This window comes from Coturnix japonica, chromosome 2 (assembly GCF_054131305.1).
Source record: "Coturnix japonica strain WE chromosome 2, WE-NBRP24, whole genome shotgun sequence".
In the NCBI taxonomy this organism is placed as follows: domain Eukaryota; kingdom Metazoa; phylum Chordata; class Aves; order Galliformes; family Phasianidae; genus Coturnix; species Coturnix japonica.
The window spans coordinates 72936972-72956892 of record NC_140664.1 but is presented as its reverse complement, the minus strand read 5'-3'; the positions used below and the strand labels follow the sequence as shown (position 1 = coordinate 72956892).

General features: G+C 43.4%; 1 protein-coding gene across 2 annotated transcripts in view; it reads right to left on the bottom strand.

The window, feature by feature from the left end:
* NEDD9 (neural precursor cell expressed, developmentally down-regulated 9) overlaps positions 1–19921 on the bottom strand; it is an 80745-nt gene that overhangs the window by 14715 nt on the left and 46109 nt on the right. The window contains exons 1-2 of one of the 2 annotated variants that reach the window (XM_015854570.3): positions 17444–17513; positions 6304–6744 (exon numbers count right to left, since the gene is read on the bottom strand). In XM_015854570.3, coding sequence (XP_015710056.2) covers positions 6304–6744; positions 17444–17476 — 474 coding nt within the window. In that variant the 5' untranslated portion in view covers positions 17477–17513. Of the gene's footprint in view, positions 1–6303; positions 6745–17443; positions 17514–19921 lie in introns of those variants that run through there. The other variant, XM_015854571.3, reaches the window with a different exon arrangement.

The following is a 19921-nucleotide window of genomic DNA, read 5'->3' as shown; positions in this document are numbered from 1 at the left end:
AAACTGGTTGTGATGAAGCGCTGCTGGTTTCAATTCCACAAGAGCACTCTCAGGGGTACACATAAGAGGAATACTGAAGTATCCCTCTATAATTTGAGAATCATGCTTTTCTGAGAGAAGCAAGCAAATAAAAGCTCCCATTAGGAAGTTCAACGTAATTTGGTTTGTAGTTGTTCCCTGAATCGTAATCTATGTTCTGCCTCTATTTTCGTATTGGATTTCGCAGGGCAATTGTTCAGACAAGCTCTCCTACTGACTGGTTTTTACATTCACATAGCTTGTTTTGGCAAGTTAATGGGAGGTGCAGACTCTTTGTAAACATATATTATCACAACGGGCAATTAAAGATGTAGGTAATACAGTGATTAGACTAGATATCAGACAGGTCTGACTGCAAGTGAATAAAAAAGCTGTTATAAGACCCAACAGGAATATATTAGTGTTCTTTAAGAATTGAGGATGGACAGTCTTAAGGAAGGTTTTTGTCTCCTAGGACTAACTTCATTAACGTCACTTTAATTCTATTCTGAGGGTGTTTTGGTAGAAAGCTTCATTTACATTTAAGAGGTTTTTGAAGGAAAAAAACATAACAGAAGCAAAAATTAACTCTGCTATTTAAAAAATAACAAGTGGTAACATCTCATGCCAGATATGGAATCGTGATGTTTGGATGATAATTAATCTTCTGCCAAAATGAATACCTACAATATCATCCAGCAGCTGCAAAGCCTCCAGCTATCCATAGAACTAGATTTCCTGGCAAAGATGAGGCTTCATCCATCCATTTCCCAGCTCAGAAATAGTGATTCCTCCTCATGATGACAGTCACTTTTGGCTAATCTGTTTTCAGATGTAACCAAAGATCCAGTTAGTTCTAACTATCAAGAGAGAGCCCCTAAGCCTACGTTATTTACTTATTTAATTTAGGCTAAGGTTTGATCCCGTACTTGTGCCCGTGCAGGCAGATCTGTGTCCCCGGGGAGCTCATCTGTTGGTTGAGGTTGGTAGGACTGGCCTTTTTTCTGATGATGCCCTCTGGACTACAAACAGAACTGATTAAAAAGAGCCCTGCACTTAGGGAAGAAGCAGGGAGTAACGTTGAGCTCATATGTTTACTCAGCCTAATAAAATGCAGCTTTTTCTTAAAATAGTTCTTAACAAATCACATTGGCGACTAACTGCTTACTCAGATGTGTGGACGGGGATTTTTTTTCCTTTGCTGGTTTGCATGGAGACCCCTGCGGATAGATTACTGATAGAGGGCTTGTGCAGTTAAAATGGCACTTCTATTAACTCCGCGTGGAAAGTTACAAGAGAAATTCACAAGTCTAAGGATAGAGTCGTGTGATGCCTCTGCAATTAGTTTGAGAGAATTTCATCCTTTAGAACACACTTCGTGAAAGAGAGCCCTGAGTGCTGAGGTATGCATTACAATTCCTGCAGCACTCAGCAATTCTGCTGTGTGTTCAGCACTTTAACACTGAAACAATATTTTGTTACGAAGGTTAAAAATCCCCAAAGTGGAATTTACAACGTGAAAGTAACAGGAAAAGAGAGATGGTAAGACGACTGCTCGGGCCCTTTGAGCAAACCGGATCACAGGGCTTTTAGATTCAAGGGTAAATGGGGACATTATTCCATCCTGGAATGCAAAAACATTATTTTTATGCAAGGAAAAAGAAAGCTTGTTGGCAAAATGTGTCTGCCATGCTTAAAGGCAGCTCTTTGCTTTGCTAAACATATGCATTTTCATACTCTGAATGTGAAGCTAGGCAATTAAAAGATGGTCAATGAAAGGCAGGCTTATTTCTGGAGCACACATTACATGCAGCTGTTTGTACCCTCCCAGCTAAGCCAGTATTTCTTTAACTGGAAGGAAAAACGTCATAACACAGCTAACTGACACTGCTACTGAAGTCTGTGCCAAAGCAGTCAGGGTGGTGCTACTTGTGGGGCTGCGTTTCCACTTTCTCATGGATTCATTCAGAGTGACTCTGATTTAAATATAGACCATTGGGAAAGAAGGCCTATTCTCTCAGCCTGTGCTTTACACAAACCTCCTGCTGAAGGCACTGAACTCTTGAAAAAGGTGGAGATCACAGGACGGTGGGATGTGAAAGGGTCTGCCAAGGGCACATTTACACTTGGAAATAGGCCAGGGATGTTCATGTGTGATTATGAGCTCCTTCTCTTGTTTGCTTTGTCCACCTTTAAAAGGCGGATAAATCCAAGTGTTTCCTGAACTGTAGAGCTCTAGTTTAAAACAAACAAACGAAGAAGCTGAAGAGCTCCAAGTTGGCATTTGTCTCCATTTAGCTGAGTTACTCAGGTCCTTGTGGGAGCTGCACATCAGGGCTGGTATCCGCTGCAGAGCTGTCTCTTCCCCACTTGAGCAGCTGTGGTGCATCAGACTCGTATTCTGTTTTATGCTGATTCCTGAAAGCTATTGGTTCCTATAGAAAACTCTCAGAATTTGTTGTAATGGCTTTGCAACAAGCAAAAAATTTCCCTTAAGCTTTTGGCTTAAACTGTTTTCAGGACAGCTGGGACAGCAGAAGAGATCACTTAGGGAAACACTGAGCTATGAAAAGGCCTGATTTATGCTGGTGATGTCCCTTAATCATTAGTTCTCACAAGGGCCTAAAACTAGGGAAAACTATGTGTAATTGCAGATGCTAAAGTCACTTGGTGCTTTGATAGCACCTTTTCTCAAAGGATTTTCTGTACAGAATGAGTTCCCTTATAATTATAGCCACATGTTTTATAGATGAGATCACTGAGGTGCAGAGACTCCACTCCAGACTATGTAGATCTCTGTGGGAAGGATAAAACGCAGGTTTCCTGAATACCAGGTGTGTCTGAAGGCTCCTTCTCTTTGCTCGCTGCAGTGAGAAGCGAGTAAGGCTGAAGGCTGAGCAGGGATGGGAGAAATAAACTGCAAGATGCAGCTTTTGTATCTTTAAGCTCCCCAAATGCTCTTCATGCTTAAGGGTGTAACTGTTTTGTGACCGAACTTGCAGCAGAGCAACAGAAGCTTGCGGCTGAACAAAGTGAATTTTAAGTCACCCTTCCTTATCTCTATCATTTGTAGAGTAAGTTTTTGGAGAAGCTGTTAAGAGCTCTGTTGTCATCAACTTGCCTGGCCAGAATCGATTCATCATCATAATCACCTGCCTCAGGACTCTTTTTTGGTTTGGTTTGCCTTTCTGGCTAACTAGATGCGTTACCTCAGTGCGGCTTTAGAACACACTTGCTGTTGATTTACTGTTACCTGAGGCTACACAATTACTGCCTGACAGCAGTTCCTGAGCTTTGCCTGTAAAACCCGTATGGCAGCCAAACCACACATCTGCACACACACACAAAAACCAACAACAGGCAAATGTGCACAGAAATGGACAGGATAGAAACAGCTGCCGGTCCTGCTTAGGGTGGTGTTTAGGACACGGTCTTCTTGAGCTACTGTTGTGAGAAAGGAGAAGGCTTACATATGCAGCGTGTGTGAAGTAAAAGCCTTTTGACTCCTATAGCCCTGCCAAGATGCACAGCTTGCTGACCAGCTGTTTCTGCTAATGGAAGAAAGCAGAGTGGCTCAATTACGCCCATTTGGGCATGTGTCACAAGTCTGAGGAAAACCTATTAATCCCTTTGGAAGTCCAAGCAAAGTTTCCTTGAATCAAATGTTCAAGATTTCCCCCTTTCCTCAATACTAAGGACTGTTTTTACAGATCCCTACATTAGGAGGATCAGGAGATCAGGCTGTTACCTTGGACATAAGAGGCAAGTGCTGAAGTGCTTCCCCTCGGTTAGATTTGCTTTCACAAAGGCATTAGTAGGGAGTTACAGCAGCTGCTTTTGGTGAGTATAGCTGTAAACACGGCTTTGCAAGGCTGGGATGGTAAAGAATGGAGTATGTTCTTTTTGCCTCACTCTTCTGTTACTAATAAACTTACAGTTCTTTCTTGTTAATCATCATTTCAGTTCCAATGGGCTCTTTTTAGTCTAAACCAGAGAATTCCAAGGGACTAGACAGATGTCTGCCTCTAATCAAAGCAGGACGCTGGAATGAGGTTTGCCATCCAGCAAGGCTACCACTACATACTGAATGCTGAGACTTGGGGCTCATACACCAAATTAATCGACTCAGGATCAAAGCAATCACATTCTAAGTAACAAATGGTAGCCTGCACTAAGCATGTTGGGAACTTAACCATCTGAGGCAAGCAACGAGTCAGCTGTGGGAGCACAGGTGAAGGTAACTCAGCTGTGCTCTCAGATAGGGTGGAGCTTGACTCCACCTCTCCCAGATCCCATTTAAGGGCTGACCACCACTAAGGTAGCATCTCTTCCTGGAGATTGATCCTTTGTGGAGTTCTTGTGATGAGCCTTGACATTGGTGAGTGCTTTTCCTTAGTTACCCTTCAGCTATTCATTTCCATCTATATTTGTACTATTCCAACCATGCAATACCATACTTGTATTATTTCTGCTATACAAATACCATACTTGTATTATTTCTGCCATACAAGAGTACACACAAATACATCCATTACACTATGCAAACTATGCAAGTGGTCATTTTTACAGCACAAGTTCTAGAAGGAAAGTAGCTGGTCAGTACGTAGCACTGCATCTGAGCTAGCATCCTGGGCTTCCCATCATATTCTGCACAGCTCTGCACTATGGTGTACCTTGCATGGTCAGATAACTAGCTGAGGTATCTCTGCACAGGACTGTGCTACTATATGCACACCAATACTAAAATGTGAACTCTCCTTTGAGTCAGCTGACTCCTTGCTGGGTGTTTGGTTACCTCTTTGGTGGGCATCTAAACACTAATGTGGATAGATAAACTATGCTGTTCTGAGAAAGGTTTAACTGTATGCAGCCTACAGGGAACGGAGAGAGATGTGGGTTTTCTTGGGTCACCTCACATACTTGCTCTAACAAAGACCCTCCTTGCAGATAGTGCTGTTTGCTCATCTTATTCTCCTGCATGTCCTACACCGCCTAACTGTAGAAAAGCTGAGCAATCAAAACTCTCTTCTAACTTGATTTGGAATGATCTCACAGATCTTTTTCTCTTGCACAGGAGGCAGAAAAAAGTCCATCTATTTTTATCAATGAAAATAGAATCATATCAAGGAAATAAAAGCATTAGAAGAACTCTCCCAAGTGCCTGATGGCTGGGTTTAGGGGCTAAAAACAAACAAACAGAACAATCTGAAATAGACTGTCTTGCCAATATAAATCAGGAGTTGAAAATTTGAACTAGTCAACAACTTGCTGACAGAGACATCCTCAGCTCATCTAACTTTAAACTCTGTAGGTAAAGAAGATGCTAATAGCCAGAGCTGCTGAGGCGGGAATGGAGGAACAGTAGAGCAACTTCTTTTTGGCTGGAAGGAGCCAGGAAACTCTGCTTCCTCATAGACACATCTTCTCTAACTCTTTCAGCCTCCAAGGCCCTGCTGCCATCTATGTGGGTGGCACTGTGTACCAATTTACCTTCAATGTAAAATGAGCTAAATACAGGAGATGAAGAGAGAGTGAGATGGACAACAAGCACAAGGAAGGGGCTTAAGTACTAGAAGGTCTTTCCTATGCTCACTGAAGCCTTTGGAGCTTTCTGCTGTTCCAATAATAGCTGTACTGCATAGCTGCTGCAGCTCCTGCTTTTAGTCAAGAAATCAGCATTTTAGCTATAGATAAGCATCAAATTCATTTCTATAAACTTCAGGTTCATTATAAAACATCTCTTGTTAACATCCTCATGCTCCTTCACTGTTCCAACTATCTCATCTCAGCAATCATTGCTCTATCTTTGAAGTTTAGGTCCACTGGGACTTCATCATATACATCATAATTTAATTAAATTAATAATAATACATCATATTTAATTAAATAAAAATTACTTGGGCAGATGATGTTACTGTTTATTAACTTGTGGGAGAGTTAATCTCACTGCAGCAGCTCTTCTTTGAGTACATAATGCAAGAGTACCATGTGCCAGATGTGCTTCAGGCTCCTCAGAGAGCCTGTGAGGACATAGGACAACACACTTTCCAAACCTTCAGCAACTGCATGCTCTACTGAGTTACGCTCTACTGAGCAAGACATAAAGAGCTGGGCCCTTCTTTTCTTCCCATAGCACTAAAGTTACAAGCAGGAAGTGGGTAAGTAGTTCATTTATCCTTTCTATGTGTTAAGTTCATAGTCTAATCACTATATATTAACTACATCACTAGCAATCAGCACAAGCAATGCTCTTTGGAACTATGCCATGAAAGTAAATGCACTCACCTTGTTAGTCAGAGGTGGAACGTCAAGGCATCTCTGTGTGGAAGGTGGCACCTGGTAGATATCTGGCCCTGCTACACCATGACCAGTAGGTATTTGGTAAATTCCCTGATTCATATGGGAAGGAGGCACTTGGTAGACAGGGTCGCGTGCTGAGGCATGTGAGCTTGGCACTTGATAGATCTTTTGCTGGTTGAAGGATTGATGTGTCAGTCCTGAATTGGACATATCCTGGCTGGAAGGACTGTCCTGTACCACTGGGCCTATCAAAAGCTTCACACGGTTGCCTGGAACAATGCCTTGCCGGCCATGTAGGGAGCACAGCCACCATCCTTCAAGGCCTTCTGTGTTCTGTTCTATCACGGTCAGAATGTCTCCCTTACGGAAGGCCAACTCTTCTGCACATTCGGGGACATTATCATAGAGAGCTCTTGCCATAAGATTCTGTGGAAAAAGAGAGAAGAGAAACAAATGAACAAACATACACGGCCTGTATGGTGTGTTTCAGTTCCAAATTATTAGCCAAGCTTAAGTATTCAGTGGAAAGTAGGCAGGCAGTACACGCTGACATTCTTGGATTCCTCACAAAGGCTGTGAACATCTCATTTCTTGGCTCCGGTGATGTTTCCAAATGTTTTGGCAGGAACTGTTCTATGCCTGCCTGCTTTTTGGTGAAGGCAGTCAGCAGAGACAGTTATAAACTAATTGTAAGCACCTGCAAAAACACGGGGAGCCCCATATCTGGAGTGTTCCAGCTGAAGTATTTGGATGCAGGGCACAAACTGAAATGGTGCTAATCCACTGGAAGATAGGATATGCAGCTGTCTTGAAAGTTTATCTGTCACAGAGACAGTGGCAAGTACAGGTCAGTGTTTTATCTATCATATTTATCCTCCCTCTTGGACATACTAACACTTCTATTTTCTTTTCCACTTATAATATCTTTTCCTATTGTTAAACACTAGTTTAACGATTCCCTGTCATTTCTGTGCTTCATCCATTTGCCCTTACTCAGTTCAGTGTTTCTTAAGTGTAGCATACAACCAGGAGGTAGCACGATGGGGTGATGGGTGGGTAGAGCTTGAGTATCACATAAAAGGTAGATGAGTATGTTTTTCTCAAGACATGGTATTGAAACGGGGTGTATGAGATCAGATTTTTTCTCTTCTGACTGGGAGATCAGCTTTCAAACATATGAGAAACATTGGCTTTGCCTTTCATCAGCATCATTAGGGAGGTCAGCATAAATTAAGCTCTGGCTTAGACTCCGGCAGGACTGCTGTTCTGAGCTCAGTGCTAGGAGCCACAATTCTCTCTGAGTGAAGTCTGCACCATTCATCAATCAACAACACCGAGAAATATGAGTAAAGCACAAAGCAATTTTGCCCATGCCTTGGCAGAACTGTAAAACTCTTCCTTAGCATGCTTAAAAACAGTCATCTCTTGCTCTCTTGCTGGGCTGAATTTGCTGCTCAGCTGAGCTTTTCAATAAGGAAAAGCTCCTGTCTAGTCTGGATGCTCAAGTTAATCTCTTCTCTTTCTACATTTCTTTTGAATGTGTCTTTCACATGAGAAATCTACTAACATGACTGGCTGTGCAAACCACCACTTAAAGAGGGCTTTTGCAGAGAATGGTGTTTAAAGGAGGATGCAAAATACAGGGGGTCCACAAAATGAGCAGGCTAAACTTATGATAAATGTTTATTCTCCTATACTTTGTTGCTTTAGGGTATTTAAAAAGCCCAATTAGCTTCTACATCACAGCAGTTCTCTGAACAAAGAATGGAGCGGTGCTACAATCAGAGCAGATGAAAGTTCCCATGTGAATTTTTTTCCCGGTTGCTCATTATCTCTGTCCCAGTGACCTTCTGACCACCTGGCGTCCAGCATGCTAATACTTTCTGGATGTGTTTCAAGAACTTTGCTGCACATAGCTTCAGATTCTTGTCGTCAGTGTGAACTTGGGCACCAGCATGTGAGTTATATTAATTGGTTGCTGCTTGTTTCACAGCAATTTTCCCAAAGTCTTTTGAATGGCTCGTGGTCGTGCCACCAGCGTCAATCACTGATGGAGCAGTAAAATAGGCTAAATATTTCTCCATGTAAGCACTGGGACCAAAAACAACACTGCTGCTTGCTTGCCAATTACACAGTGCTCATGCTAAGCAAACCTCCTGTGCTGAGTACTGCCATGACTCTATTCTTCCTTCACACGATTTCTCAATACGAGCTGCAGAAACAGTGTCACAAATGTTCTCATTAGTCAGCATAACTGGCCTTCAGGAAATAAAAACACAACACAAAACAGTCACCACAGAAGGTCATCAGGAAAGCTTCTGAAAACCACAAAGCCAATGTTCCCCTGCTCTGGCAATCGAGCTGGTGGTCTCTGCTTCTCCACAGATGCTTCTCTCATGCTCTGATCCTAGAGGATAACCTAGGCTGTGCCACAGAAATCAGCTGTGCTTCATTAAATGAAGAGCTGTTACAGCCACCTTCTAGGAAGATTAAGGATGGTCCATGCCTTGGTCCATCTAACCAAATGCTGTGTGCAGTTGTGCTCTCTTTGAAAACTCAAAGCACCTGTGGTCTAAACACAGCTCCATTACCCCAGGCCTTGTATCAGCCATGCTTCAGATAATGGCAGCTTTAACTTTCTTTGACTGGAAAGATGATTCAGTTTGACTTTTGAATCCTCACATCTCGTTAGTAAGACTGCAGTGTTTGAAAGCCTAAGCCAAGGTCAGGCCCGCTCTGTGTTAACATTCTGTACAGACAAAACAGACACATAAAAATTCAACCTCATTTTTTAAAATTCTATCTCTAGGTCCATTAGTTGGACCTAAAACCAATATGAGCCCATAGACCTGGTAGATGAGCCTTGGAAAGGATCCTCTCTCCCAGATTTACAGATATCAATGGCTAACATGCCTGCAGCTGAATAAAAACACATGGAAACACTCCGAAGAATACGATCTGCTTTGGCCGGCCTTCCCTGCAGCCACGGGGACTGACAGAACTCTGTTCTTTGCGGTCTGAAGGATGAAAAAGCTGCCTGTTAATGAGGCTGAGCGGCAGAAGAGGGAACAGCTAAAGAGAGTGGCGGAAACATCTACACATTCTGTTAGAGTAAACACAGCCAGTGACGTGGGTAACATGAACGTGTGAGGTGCATGCAGCCGTGGAAGTAAACACGGGAATAATAAATGACAGGCCATGAGATTAAATACAATGGCCTCCTTAAGCCTGGGGGCTGTGGTGCCAAGCTCCTCACGCAGGGCTGCCTCAGTGAGCCAGCACTGCCATCAATGAGCGCTCATTCATGGGAAAGGTTCAATCAGCCGTGAGCTCACAGAAGTTGCGTCTCTTCCCTCAGAGGTGCAATCTGAGGACGTTCCACACAAGCTTGTGTGTTCTCACTTCTACTCCGGTGGGGTTTTTCCTTTGCTTTTCAAGTATTGCTTCTTACGCGTAGAGTTTATGTGAAAATAGAAAAGATGATTTCCCTGGTTCTCTTATCTGAAAAGAGGTGGGACCCCTTCTTTCTATTTCTGGACGGACAGTTTCTTAAAATTCCAAATGGCATCTCTTCTACGTTAAGATAGCTTAGGAAAAGGAAGGAAGAGAGCAACAAAAGAAGGAAAGCTGGGAGAGACGCCCTGAAGGAGCGGCTGTGCACAAACCAGTATCTTTATCTTGTTGAACCACTCTGAATTCACCATAGCAGAGTATTTTTGTACAGATTCTTGTCTCCTTTTGGTTTTGTTATTCCTTGTTTCTGCTTTAAAATGAATCACTGCTGTTTAAGCATTTACATACCCTTCTATGATTGTTGCAGGCCTAATGGTAACGATTTCACAGTGGCTATTTAATGCAAGTTGAGGTAGATCAGAATAAGCCGCTCTGCCTTGGAAAATGTCTGTTGCTGGTCTCCTCAAATATGGAAAAAGGCAGCAAGAACAGCATTTACATGGGAAATGGACTGCAAAATGGTCCCTTGCTGCTTGCCAGTAGCAGCCCACAGGCTGGTAACAGCTGATTGCCAGCAGCAAGCTGGCTGTAGGTACTCAGGTTTTATCTTAAGTCAATAGCTACACCACCTAGGAAGCAGGAAATGCTACCACAACTTGTATGAAATGGCTTGCTACAGCACCAGGGTGTTGCTGTTGCCGCAGTTACAGGGAGGCAAGCAGAAGGGCTTGAGAAGCCCTTAGCATCCAGTTCAGACTATGGTTCTGAACTTCAAGGACTTGGCTCACAGTTAATGACCAAAGAGGGAGCCATGCTGCAGATGCTCAGCATCATAACATTTCACAGTTGCACATTTTAGGCTCTCTCTTGCTTTTCTCCACTAAAGAAAACAAGCTTGCTTTTAGGGCAGACACTTTTCTGGTGAAGTGTTACTAGTACAAAAAATAATTACAAGTCCTGTTGGCTGGAAATTAAGGCAGTTTTCCATGTACAGATTTGGAAGACTGACTTTACAGCTAATGAGAGAGCAAGCTAGGAGGCAACAGCTTGAGCAGAGCCCTAATAAGGACTGTTCTTCCACCCTGAATATGCTCTCGGTCTGGTCCTGTGCATTTCTGGAACAGAGGCTGCCAGTCATGCTAGAGTATGCCAAGCTGTCTGGAAGTTGTGATGTGGAAAATCTTGGGTCTGCAAAGGGGAAAGGCAAGTGTCTTATTTCAGAGCTCCACTGAGCTGTCCCAGCTCCTCTGTCTGGCCTGAGAGGCCTGAATTGCAGAGTTTGCTCCAGGCTGCTTTTTGTAGTGCCATCAGTTATGCAGTAATGCTGAAAAGCGGGAATGTCCCCTGCTTAATGGTTCACAGTGGGGTAAACCAGTGAGGGCATGATGCCTGTCATACTCTGGCTATACACAGTCTGTTTGTGCAGGCACAATATTCCAGCCAGGAAGGGTGGCAGGTAATTATAACCTGGGCACTTCATGCTCCTGCTCAAGATGCTGAGGCTGTCCACCAGTTCTTCCAAGACAGGGATTCAAATGTTAAGTAAACACATGAGAAACCAAGAGCTCTCAGTTCCAAGAACATTTTTGTTTCACCACTGCTATTCCATCTTAAGCAATTAGGAGACGTTGGTGTATGCAGGTTTTTACAGGCAGTCAGCAATGTGCTCTGCAAAACTCTGCTTCTCTGGGCAACCCACTCTAGTGCCTCACCACCTTCTGAATGAAGAGTTTATTCCTAACATCTAACCTAAATCTCCCCTCTTTCAGTTTAAAACTATTCCTCCTCTTGTCCTATCACAATCGGACCACATGAAAATCCTGCCTCCCTCCTGATTATAAGTTCTTCTCAAGCTTTGGAAGGCCACAATGAGTTCTTCCCAGAGCCTTCTCTTCTCCGAGCTGAACAAGCCCAGTTCTCTCAACCTTTTTTTCACAGGAGAGGTGCTCCAGCCTTCTGATCATCTTAGTGGCTCTCCTCTGGCTGTACCACAAATGCCATTTGTGTCATGTAAGACCTCTGCGGTGCACAGTGAGAATCCAGGGGGAGCTCAGCAGAGGCAGAGACTCCTCCTCGCCTTCTGCTTGCACCCTTTACACTGGGACTGAACAGGCTATAGCTAGGCTAGAAAACAGCCTGCCCGAGGCACTGCACTTTGCTCAGCATTGGGGAACACCCATGAGATTCACACACTGCCTCTGTGTTGTCAGACCACCCACTCTGTTTTGGAGCTAAGATCCAGCTAAGATAAGGCAGATCTGGTTAGTGACAGCAGAATTTACAGTGAGGCGGAGCAGCGATCCACTGATCACGTATCCCGATGTTATTCCCCTGCCCTCTTGAATGCTGAAATCCCATTTTCTTTGCTCTTTCTGGGAATGCAAACCACATCCCCTGACTTCTTACCTTCAAGACCTACTGATATTTTGGGAAATTCCACCACACCTAACTCACAGTTTTCTGTATGGTATAACCAGTTTCCTTTCCCCCCACCCAAGGAAGGGTGTGATCTAGCTCCATGACTTTAAAAAAAGCCTTTTCAAATCTGTTTGAGGGCCATGTGCCTCCTGTGACATCAACAGGAAAAAAAGAAAGAAGGGAAAAAATAATGCATGCAAACAATAGCCTCAGTGTAAATATGATCTCACTGTGATTAAACCACAGTACATCAAAATCAAAGACCATGTGGAAAACCGAACCTCTTTCCCTCAGGCAAGCAATTAAAAACTTAATGAAAGGAGATTGGATGATGAACGTGTAAGGATTGAAGAAGCAAAGCAGAAGGGAAAAAAAAAAAAAAAAAAAAAGGATAGAAAGAAAGAATGCAAAAACGTGTGTTTTGAGTTCTCAGTTTTACATTTTCTGGCATTGGTGAGCAGCCTTTTCCCAGACAAGTTTTCCTTGAAAGAACCCCCTGCTCCCAAGTTTAACCCTTCCATAGACAGTGCACTCCATAGGGAGTGTGTTTTAACTAGTAATAGTTACCGTGCTTATTCTCTAATTGAAATAAAACTTCATCTGTGTTTTCAACTGCATGAGAGAATGCTTCACGTGCTTTAAGGGCTGTAAATGAGAGGAAGAAGGATAAGAGAGAGGGAAAAAATGAGGCTATATCAGTTTGTAAACAAGGCCTCTCTATAATAATAAAATGCTCAGGGTAATAAATCAACTTTTATCTGAATGTAAAGTCCTTAGGACAAGGGCATTCATGAAGTTATTACTGCAAACTGCATGCTAAGCGGGCAATGTACACTTCTAGAAGCTTTGCACTTAACTCTTTGGATTAAGAAAATAATCCTTGAGGAGAACCACAGAATCTCCATGATCTGTGCTTTCAAGCAAGACAGGCTGGAGGAACCGAGATACAGTTCTAAGATGGCTAAGCATATTTTAAGATTAGTTGTGATCAAATGATTCCCATTATTTCATCCGCTGAATTCTTCAGCCCTGGGGTCAGCAAGTCCTGTTTAAGGAAGGGCTTCTGATGTGTTGACTGCATTTCTGTAGAGTTAAACCCATTCTTAATACTTTTCCAGGCAACACAATCCACTCTGACAGCAAATGTAGCACCTTTAGGACAAACATAAACATAAAAACAGAGGAATAGGCTTCATCCCTTCAGAGGAAACAAAAATGTGCAGCTTTTGTCATGCTGTGTGCTTGAGTTGCTAGGACTGCAAACTATAGCTTTAGCAGTTCTGTTTCTTGTCAAACGCAAACTGCGTCCAAATCTGCTGTGGAAAAATGAACTCCTTAAAAATTAAGACAGTTTCCACTACTGTAATGTCTAGACCAACAGGCAAAAGAAAAAGGCCACTTGCCAAGAGTAGCCTGTGATAGGCAGCAAAATGCAAGGGCTGTACTCTTTACTGCTTGTAAAGAGACCCAGCTTCTCCGATACTGAGAACTGCAGCCATTTACAGGCAGCAAGGGGTACCTTTAAACGCAGCTTTACTTAGCAGTAGTCTGACTTCCAAATATTTATGGCGTGTATTCAGCAATATTTGTTTGGCAGTAGGGTCCCAGAGGACTGTCTGATTAATCCTGCTGCAGACCTACTCGAAAAGCACGCTTTGGCAGTCAGAGTCTTGTTTTAACAGATGAATATTCACTGCTTTCATGGGTATTCAGAGAGCTTGCATTACATCAAGAAGCATGCTATAAATGGCTTTCAAATTCATGATTCCAAGTATAACTGAATGCGAGCCCCTAGAAAGACAGATCATCCCTCCAGAAGTTCACCTAACATCTTTAGCAATGGCAATGAGACACAAAAGAAGCCCCTAGAAAGATAGATCATCCCTCCAGAAGTTCACCTAACATCTTTAGCAATGGCAATGAGACACAAAAGAAGCCCCATGCCTCAATCATGTGTTTCTACTCTACACAGGCAGGTAGGTCACAAATAGGATTCTTGTTTCTCAGCTTTCCTGGAGATGGCCAAAGAAGCCAAACACGTACACCCATTCCAGTAGTGTTGTGTGCAAGTCAGAATTTCCTCATTTCAACTTTTACTCAGGTCACTTGTCACACCTGACCCTAATGCAATGACTCTGTTATTTGTAATGTTGAACTGCCTGTTGCCTTACAACCAAATAAACTTTTCCTGAAACACCACACGTAGGAGGTTCAATGTTCAGTGATAAGGTATCAGTACAAGTACAATCTTTTCTAACCCTGACTGTTGCCGTACTAAAGATTATGAGATTCCAAAGGTGATGCTTTAGACAGGGCTAGGAACTGTGGTCCAGCTGTTAACACTGAGGTCACAGTAACACTTCCTGACTTCTCCAAATGCAATCCTGCGTAGTGCAGAGTGGTGGCTGTTGGCTTTGAAGGGCTGCACTGTAACGTCTCTAAGGCTCAGTATCTCCACCTATAAAATGGAATTAACAGCATCTTGCTATCCTATGAGGCCTTCGTGACCGCAAACAAAGTCTGTCACTAGTTTTTCAAATACCCTGAGGTATCAGGTCAAACACCTCTCTTATGTATGCAAATACATACCTGACCCCAAACTGGAGACATATAAAGCAGCCTGTAAGTCAACTAGGGAGGGAAGAGCAGTAATCTGGAAATGATGGTGGTTCTCCTATTGTCAGGAAGGAGCCAGTCCTACTGCTACTTCTCACCAGTGCTGCTGATGCTAAATGCCACCAGGCCCGATCCTGCCTGACTTCGAACACCACCCTCCATGCACACACAGAGGAAAGAAAAATCATGAAACTTCTATGTAAATTCATGACTGCAACAAATGAAGTTTTCAGTTTGTGGCTTGTTTCTCTAATATGATTTCCCCCCCCGCCCCCCTCCCAAAGGTTTTACAGCTCCTATTTACTTTTAGGTTTGATTGTCACACTGTGATTGCTGAGATACCAAGGAAAGGGGAAAAAAAAAACCCACAAAAAAAAGGAAAACAAAGAGGACTGGTTAGCAAAGTACAGGCAGTTCTTTTCCCTTTACATGGCCCAATGCTTAAAGTCTTTCATTGCCAGGGTTACAAGCAGCTTTTCACAGGCATTTCTGGTTGGGAATATAGTATTTCTTCCCAGTGACACTATTTTGTTTGTCTTGGCATGCAAGCATTGTAATCAAGTCTATATATTACAGCACTGTGCCTAAGCACAAATGGCAAGCATTTCAAGCCCTATTTACTTAGGTTTCCTCCTGGCCCAACAAATTATCTAAAAATAGATAATCAAGACCTCATACTTTACATCTACGTCATTCCTTTTGGCTTAAGTGAGGTAAGGAATGTAGTTGTTCTTTTTCTCTCCTCATTCACCAACTGTTTAGAAACTCCAGTAAACAGATAAATCTCCCTTCCTCCTTTCCCCCTCCCCCTTTTTTGTCTCATTTGTGACAGCCAGCAGGCCACAAAAGCCTTGTCATGATAATGCCCCCATCCTTTCGTTTGTGTCACATTTGAGATAGGACATTGGAATTACCAGGCAGAGAGAGAGAACCTCTCTCATCCATGAACTTTGTTGATCACAGTTACCCTGAGATATTTCGGTTCCTACATGTTGCGTTTCAGCCGTAACTGCTTCATCCTTGGAATCACAGTCAGGGTTTGGTTCCAAAAGGGGTGGATTCCACCTTCCAAATTGAAGAACGATGGAATGGCATCCTGTGAGAACTTGATAGGATGCAATTTTGTGGTACATGGAGGCTGTCATCAAATGAGGAAGAACTCGGGTACTGCCATAGTACAGCTGCACCCCACAGATATTAGTTTCTGAAAGCAGCTTTCAGTCAAGTAGGACTAAGAAATGCCAACAACCAACCTGTATGTATTCATTACGCTCAGCAGTTCCTATCTATCTTCCCATGGCTCAGTTAGAATCTCTCTTGCATTCTCTGGTATTTAATTTGAACAGCCAAACAGGCCCCAAGCTGTTTGGGGTCAAACCTGTCCTTGGTTTACATTCACATCTTCACTGAATTTCACACAGTGCACAGAAGTGTACAGACATCTAAGGTTAAACTCTGAACTTGCTGAATGTCTCACTGGCTTTCAGGGAACTTGGGACTTGAGTATCATCTTAGAAGGAAGTTTAAAGAGTGGAATGAAGAATAAAAGAACTTTGGATGAAAGAACAAAAAGAGGGAACAAGTTTTCAAATCATTTCTGTGCGAAAAAGGTGAGAAGATACAAACTTAGCAGCAGAAAAGAACCGTAGACCAGAAATGACCCCGGGTTAGTCACATTGAAAGTGAAGAAGTAGTGCTGCAGAGTTGCTCTCAGGGTCTCCCACACAAGCCAGTTTCTGTTCTGCCCAACTCTTATAGTAAGTATCTCAATCACTTCAGTAAATATGGCCTTATCTCATAGATTATCACAGTGAAAGTAAAGAATGACAGCTCCCAAAGCAACGCCACTTGGAGAACACTCAACCTACACCTGGATGCTGTGTCACCTCAGAAGTGCTGGCATGATCCCAGGCAGGACATGAGTATGTTCTGTTCCTTTATTTTCTGTATAGAATTAAAAGCTCAAGACTGCTGTCTTCCCATGGAAAAAGTAGAAAGAAAACAGAGAAAGAAAATAAGAGAGGCTGAATGAGCAGGTATTTTCTTGATGTTACTCCAGGTAAAGTAGATCTGAGGATGTTTGTCCTAACTAAGTAGTGTAAGGAAAGTAAACACCCCTGTCTGACAAGGTTTTTGAGGCTCAAACTCTCCTTGTATTTAAGGCTTGCTCTGTCTTGAATTACGTAATCACTTCCTCAACCCAAAAATGTTCATTCCAACCAGACGGGGTAAGAGAAGCATTACATAGCAGGGAGGACTTGCATATTTTAAACCGCTACCTTTTTTATTCCTATTCCAGCAGCATCACTGGGCTGCATAAGTTTGATGCTATATCATAGGAAGAACGGATGGTGACAAGACAAGTCAGGAAGTTGTTATAACTAAGCAGGACCGTTATTTTGCCACTGGGCTCTGCCCAAGTCCAGCCAGAAGACGCACTTTACTTCCAACTTTATGAAACAAGGAGTTGTATTATTTTCCATGCCGCCCAGCTCGCAGGGAGGGATGCAGCACTACCTGCTCCACACACCACACACACACACAGCGCTATTCCCAACACCAGCAGGCACTACTGAAAGCAAAACCCCTTCCCCCACCCACAACACCCCCTCTCCCCATGCCCACCGCCGCCTCTCACCTTGTACTTCATGGCTGCGATCGGATAAACCATAAAACCCTCCACTCAGCGCCGCATCGCCAGCGCTTCTACCCGCAGCACAGCCCGCCCCTCAGCCAGGCTACCCCGCTCGTTTACATAGCGCCTTCCCCATTGGATGCTCTGAGAGAGACAACCCCTTCCTCCGCCTCTCCCCCGCTCTGCCCCTTGTCTTTATTGCAATTGGATATACCTTGAAAGAGAGATTTGTGAATATGATCCCCTAACCTTGGAGTGTTGATTGTGGAAAGTACTTGTCTGTGGTTAGTGCGAGCACTTTGCTTTCTGCGATGACTTTGTTGATGGTTGATGCTTTTACTATGTAATGCTGTATTTCAGACAGAGCCTTGGAAAGTTTAAAACTGATTGCCTTGGATAATCAGCTCAGTTATACAATGGGACATGCTGGTGAGGAAGCCAGGACCTGGCTCTGCTGATGTCTGTGTTGTAGAGGCAACTTGAGTGATGCTGCCAGGATTTATAACGACGGGGCCCTATTGAAGTTCTCAGGAGGGCAATTCATGTAATGTGTCTTTTTGCTTCACAGCCCAGCAATGAATTGAATCACTGCCTCATATTTTATGCTGCTGCAATTTCGGTGGAGTAGTAAAAGGGTTCTGTGACTTTGCCTTGTGCCTGCATCAATGGCCTTTGTTTCTTTGCTTTTGCCGAGGGCAAATTAATATAACTCGCTGCTCATTTGGGCAACCCAGTGAGACAAGTCTCCTCACACACCACCCCGGTGAGCTTATTGTTTGCTTTATTGCTCACTGTGCCACTGTTTGGAGTCCTCTCTATGCCCTCCAAACTGCCAGATGAGTATATTTGGGGTATCTGGGGGTCATCAGCAGGTGAGATGGCCCTGCAGCCAAAGGGGTGCTTGGCCAAGATCGGTGCTTACCCCACAGCCCTCAGTGCACAACATGAAACAGAGCTGTGGGCTGGGCTGGGAGGGGAACAGCCATTGAAACAAATCAGCCAGCTATTGCCCTGTGACAACTGATAGGAGATGAACACAAGACAGATATCCTGCTCTGAAAGGTTACTGAAACAAGACTCCCTTGTTCCGCTTTCCCCATGACACAACCTAGGAAAAGAGAGGCACAGCAGAGTGTCTCCCTCACAGTTGAGAGAGTCTTTTCAGGAAGGGTCTGTGAGCCTGGTGTTTTGGAAGCACTGAGTGATCTTTTTCTTCCTACACAAAGCCCCAGCTATCCTTTGGTTAATACTGTGCAGCATCAGCATCACTTCTTGCTGTGATACTTGGCCAGGGGATTAGGATTGAAATTAATTTAGTTATAGTATCACTGCACTTCATGAACCAAGGAGAGCCTTGATAATCAACCGTGATCCTATCACCTAGATAGACAGTGATCTCTGCCATAATCAGATTTAAATGCAAGGGTCAGACTGGGGAAGGAAAAATGTTAGTGAAACATGTTAATTAGAAAATGTTAACTGTCTTTTTAAATGCAACTATACCATTCTGCTTAAGTTGCCTTTAAACTGCAGCATGAGTTCACTTGCTTTGGTCTATAATTCTACATTTCCCTTAGCATCTATGAACTAATCTTACAGGCGTCCCACATCCCTTTTTACGATAAAGCACAAAAGCTGTTAACATTCTGAAGAAGGGCATTTTATGTGGTGTTTCTTCAGGAATCGCTGGTTTAACTCTGTAAGTCAACCATCAAGGCCCTGCTTACTGAACCTCCTTTGGATAAAGAGAATAAATGCAGCCCCCTCTGTCCCCTCTGTTTTGCTCCAAATGTCAGCTAGAAAGAAACACACTGGTGTCCTCCCACCCAAAAGCTTTAAAACTGAATCCAGCCTTTGTTAGCTTGAGAAATCATGGAAGGCAACTGTGGTTTAGATACTGGGCTATGACTAAGCTACCAGCCTGATCCTCTGACCAAAAAAAATGCAAAATCTATTCCAATTTAACATAAAGGATGAAAATAAATACTGCTACAATTTCTACTTGTTATTTGAACTGGGCAATTGGGTTCTCTGGAGGAAATGAACATGGGAAAGGGTGGAATCGCTATTAAAACAGTATGAGGGACCCATCTCACTCTGGGGGAAGGAAAGGAGAGAATGTAAAATCAAAACAAAGGACGTTTATTACTTCTCTAATTCCCAGAACTGACTGTATACGAGGATGGAGGAAAGAGGTCCATCCAGGCCTGGGTAACACGGCTGACCCAGCAGAGCACGTGGGTCAGCCAAAGGGATTCTCATCCTGAGCAGAATGGGCAGGAATTTCTGGAAGATGTCAGGAATTGGAGCTGAGCTGCCACCTGTACTGTGAGAAGCCAAAACAAGTAGGAGCCTTGGGAACCTCAGTACCATTGGGTGTGAGAGATGGCAGAAGCTGGTGCTGGTATAAGCAATTTTTGCCCTTCACAAAAGCTGCAGCACTGCGGCAAAGCAGGGTGGTAGCACCGTACGACCTGATGG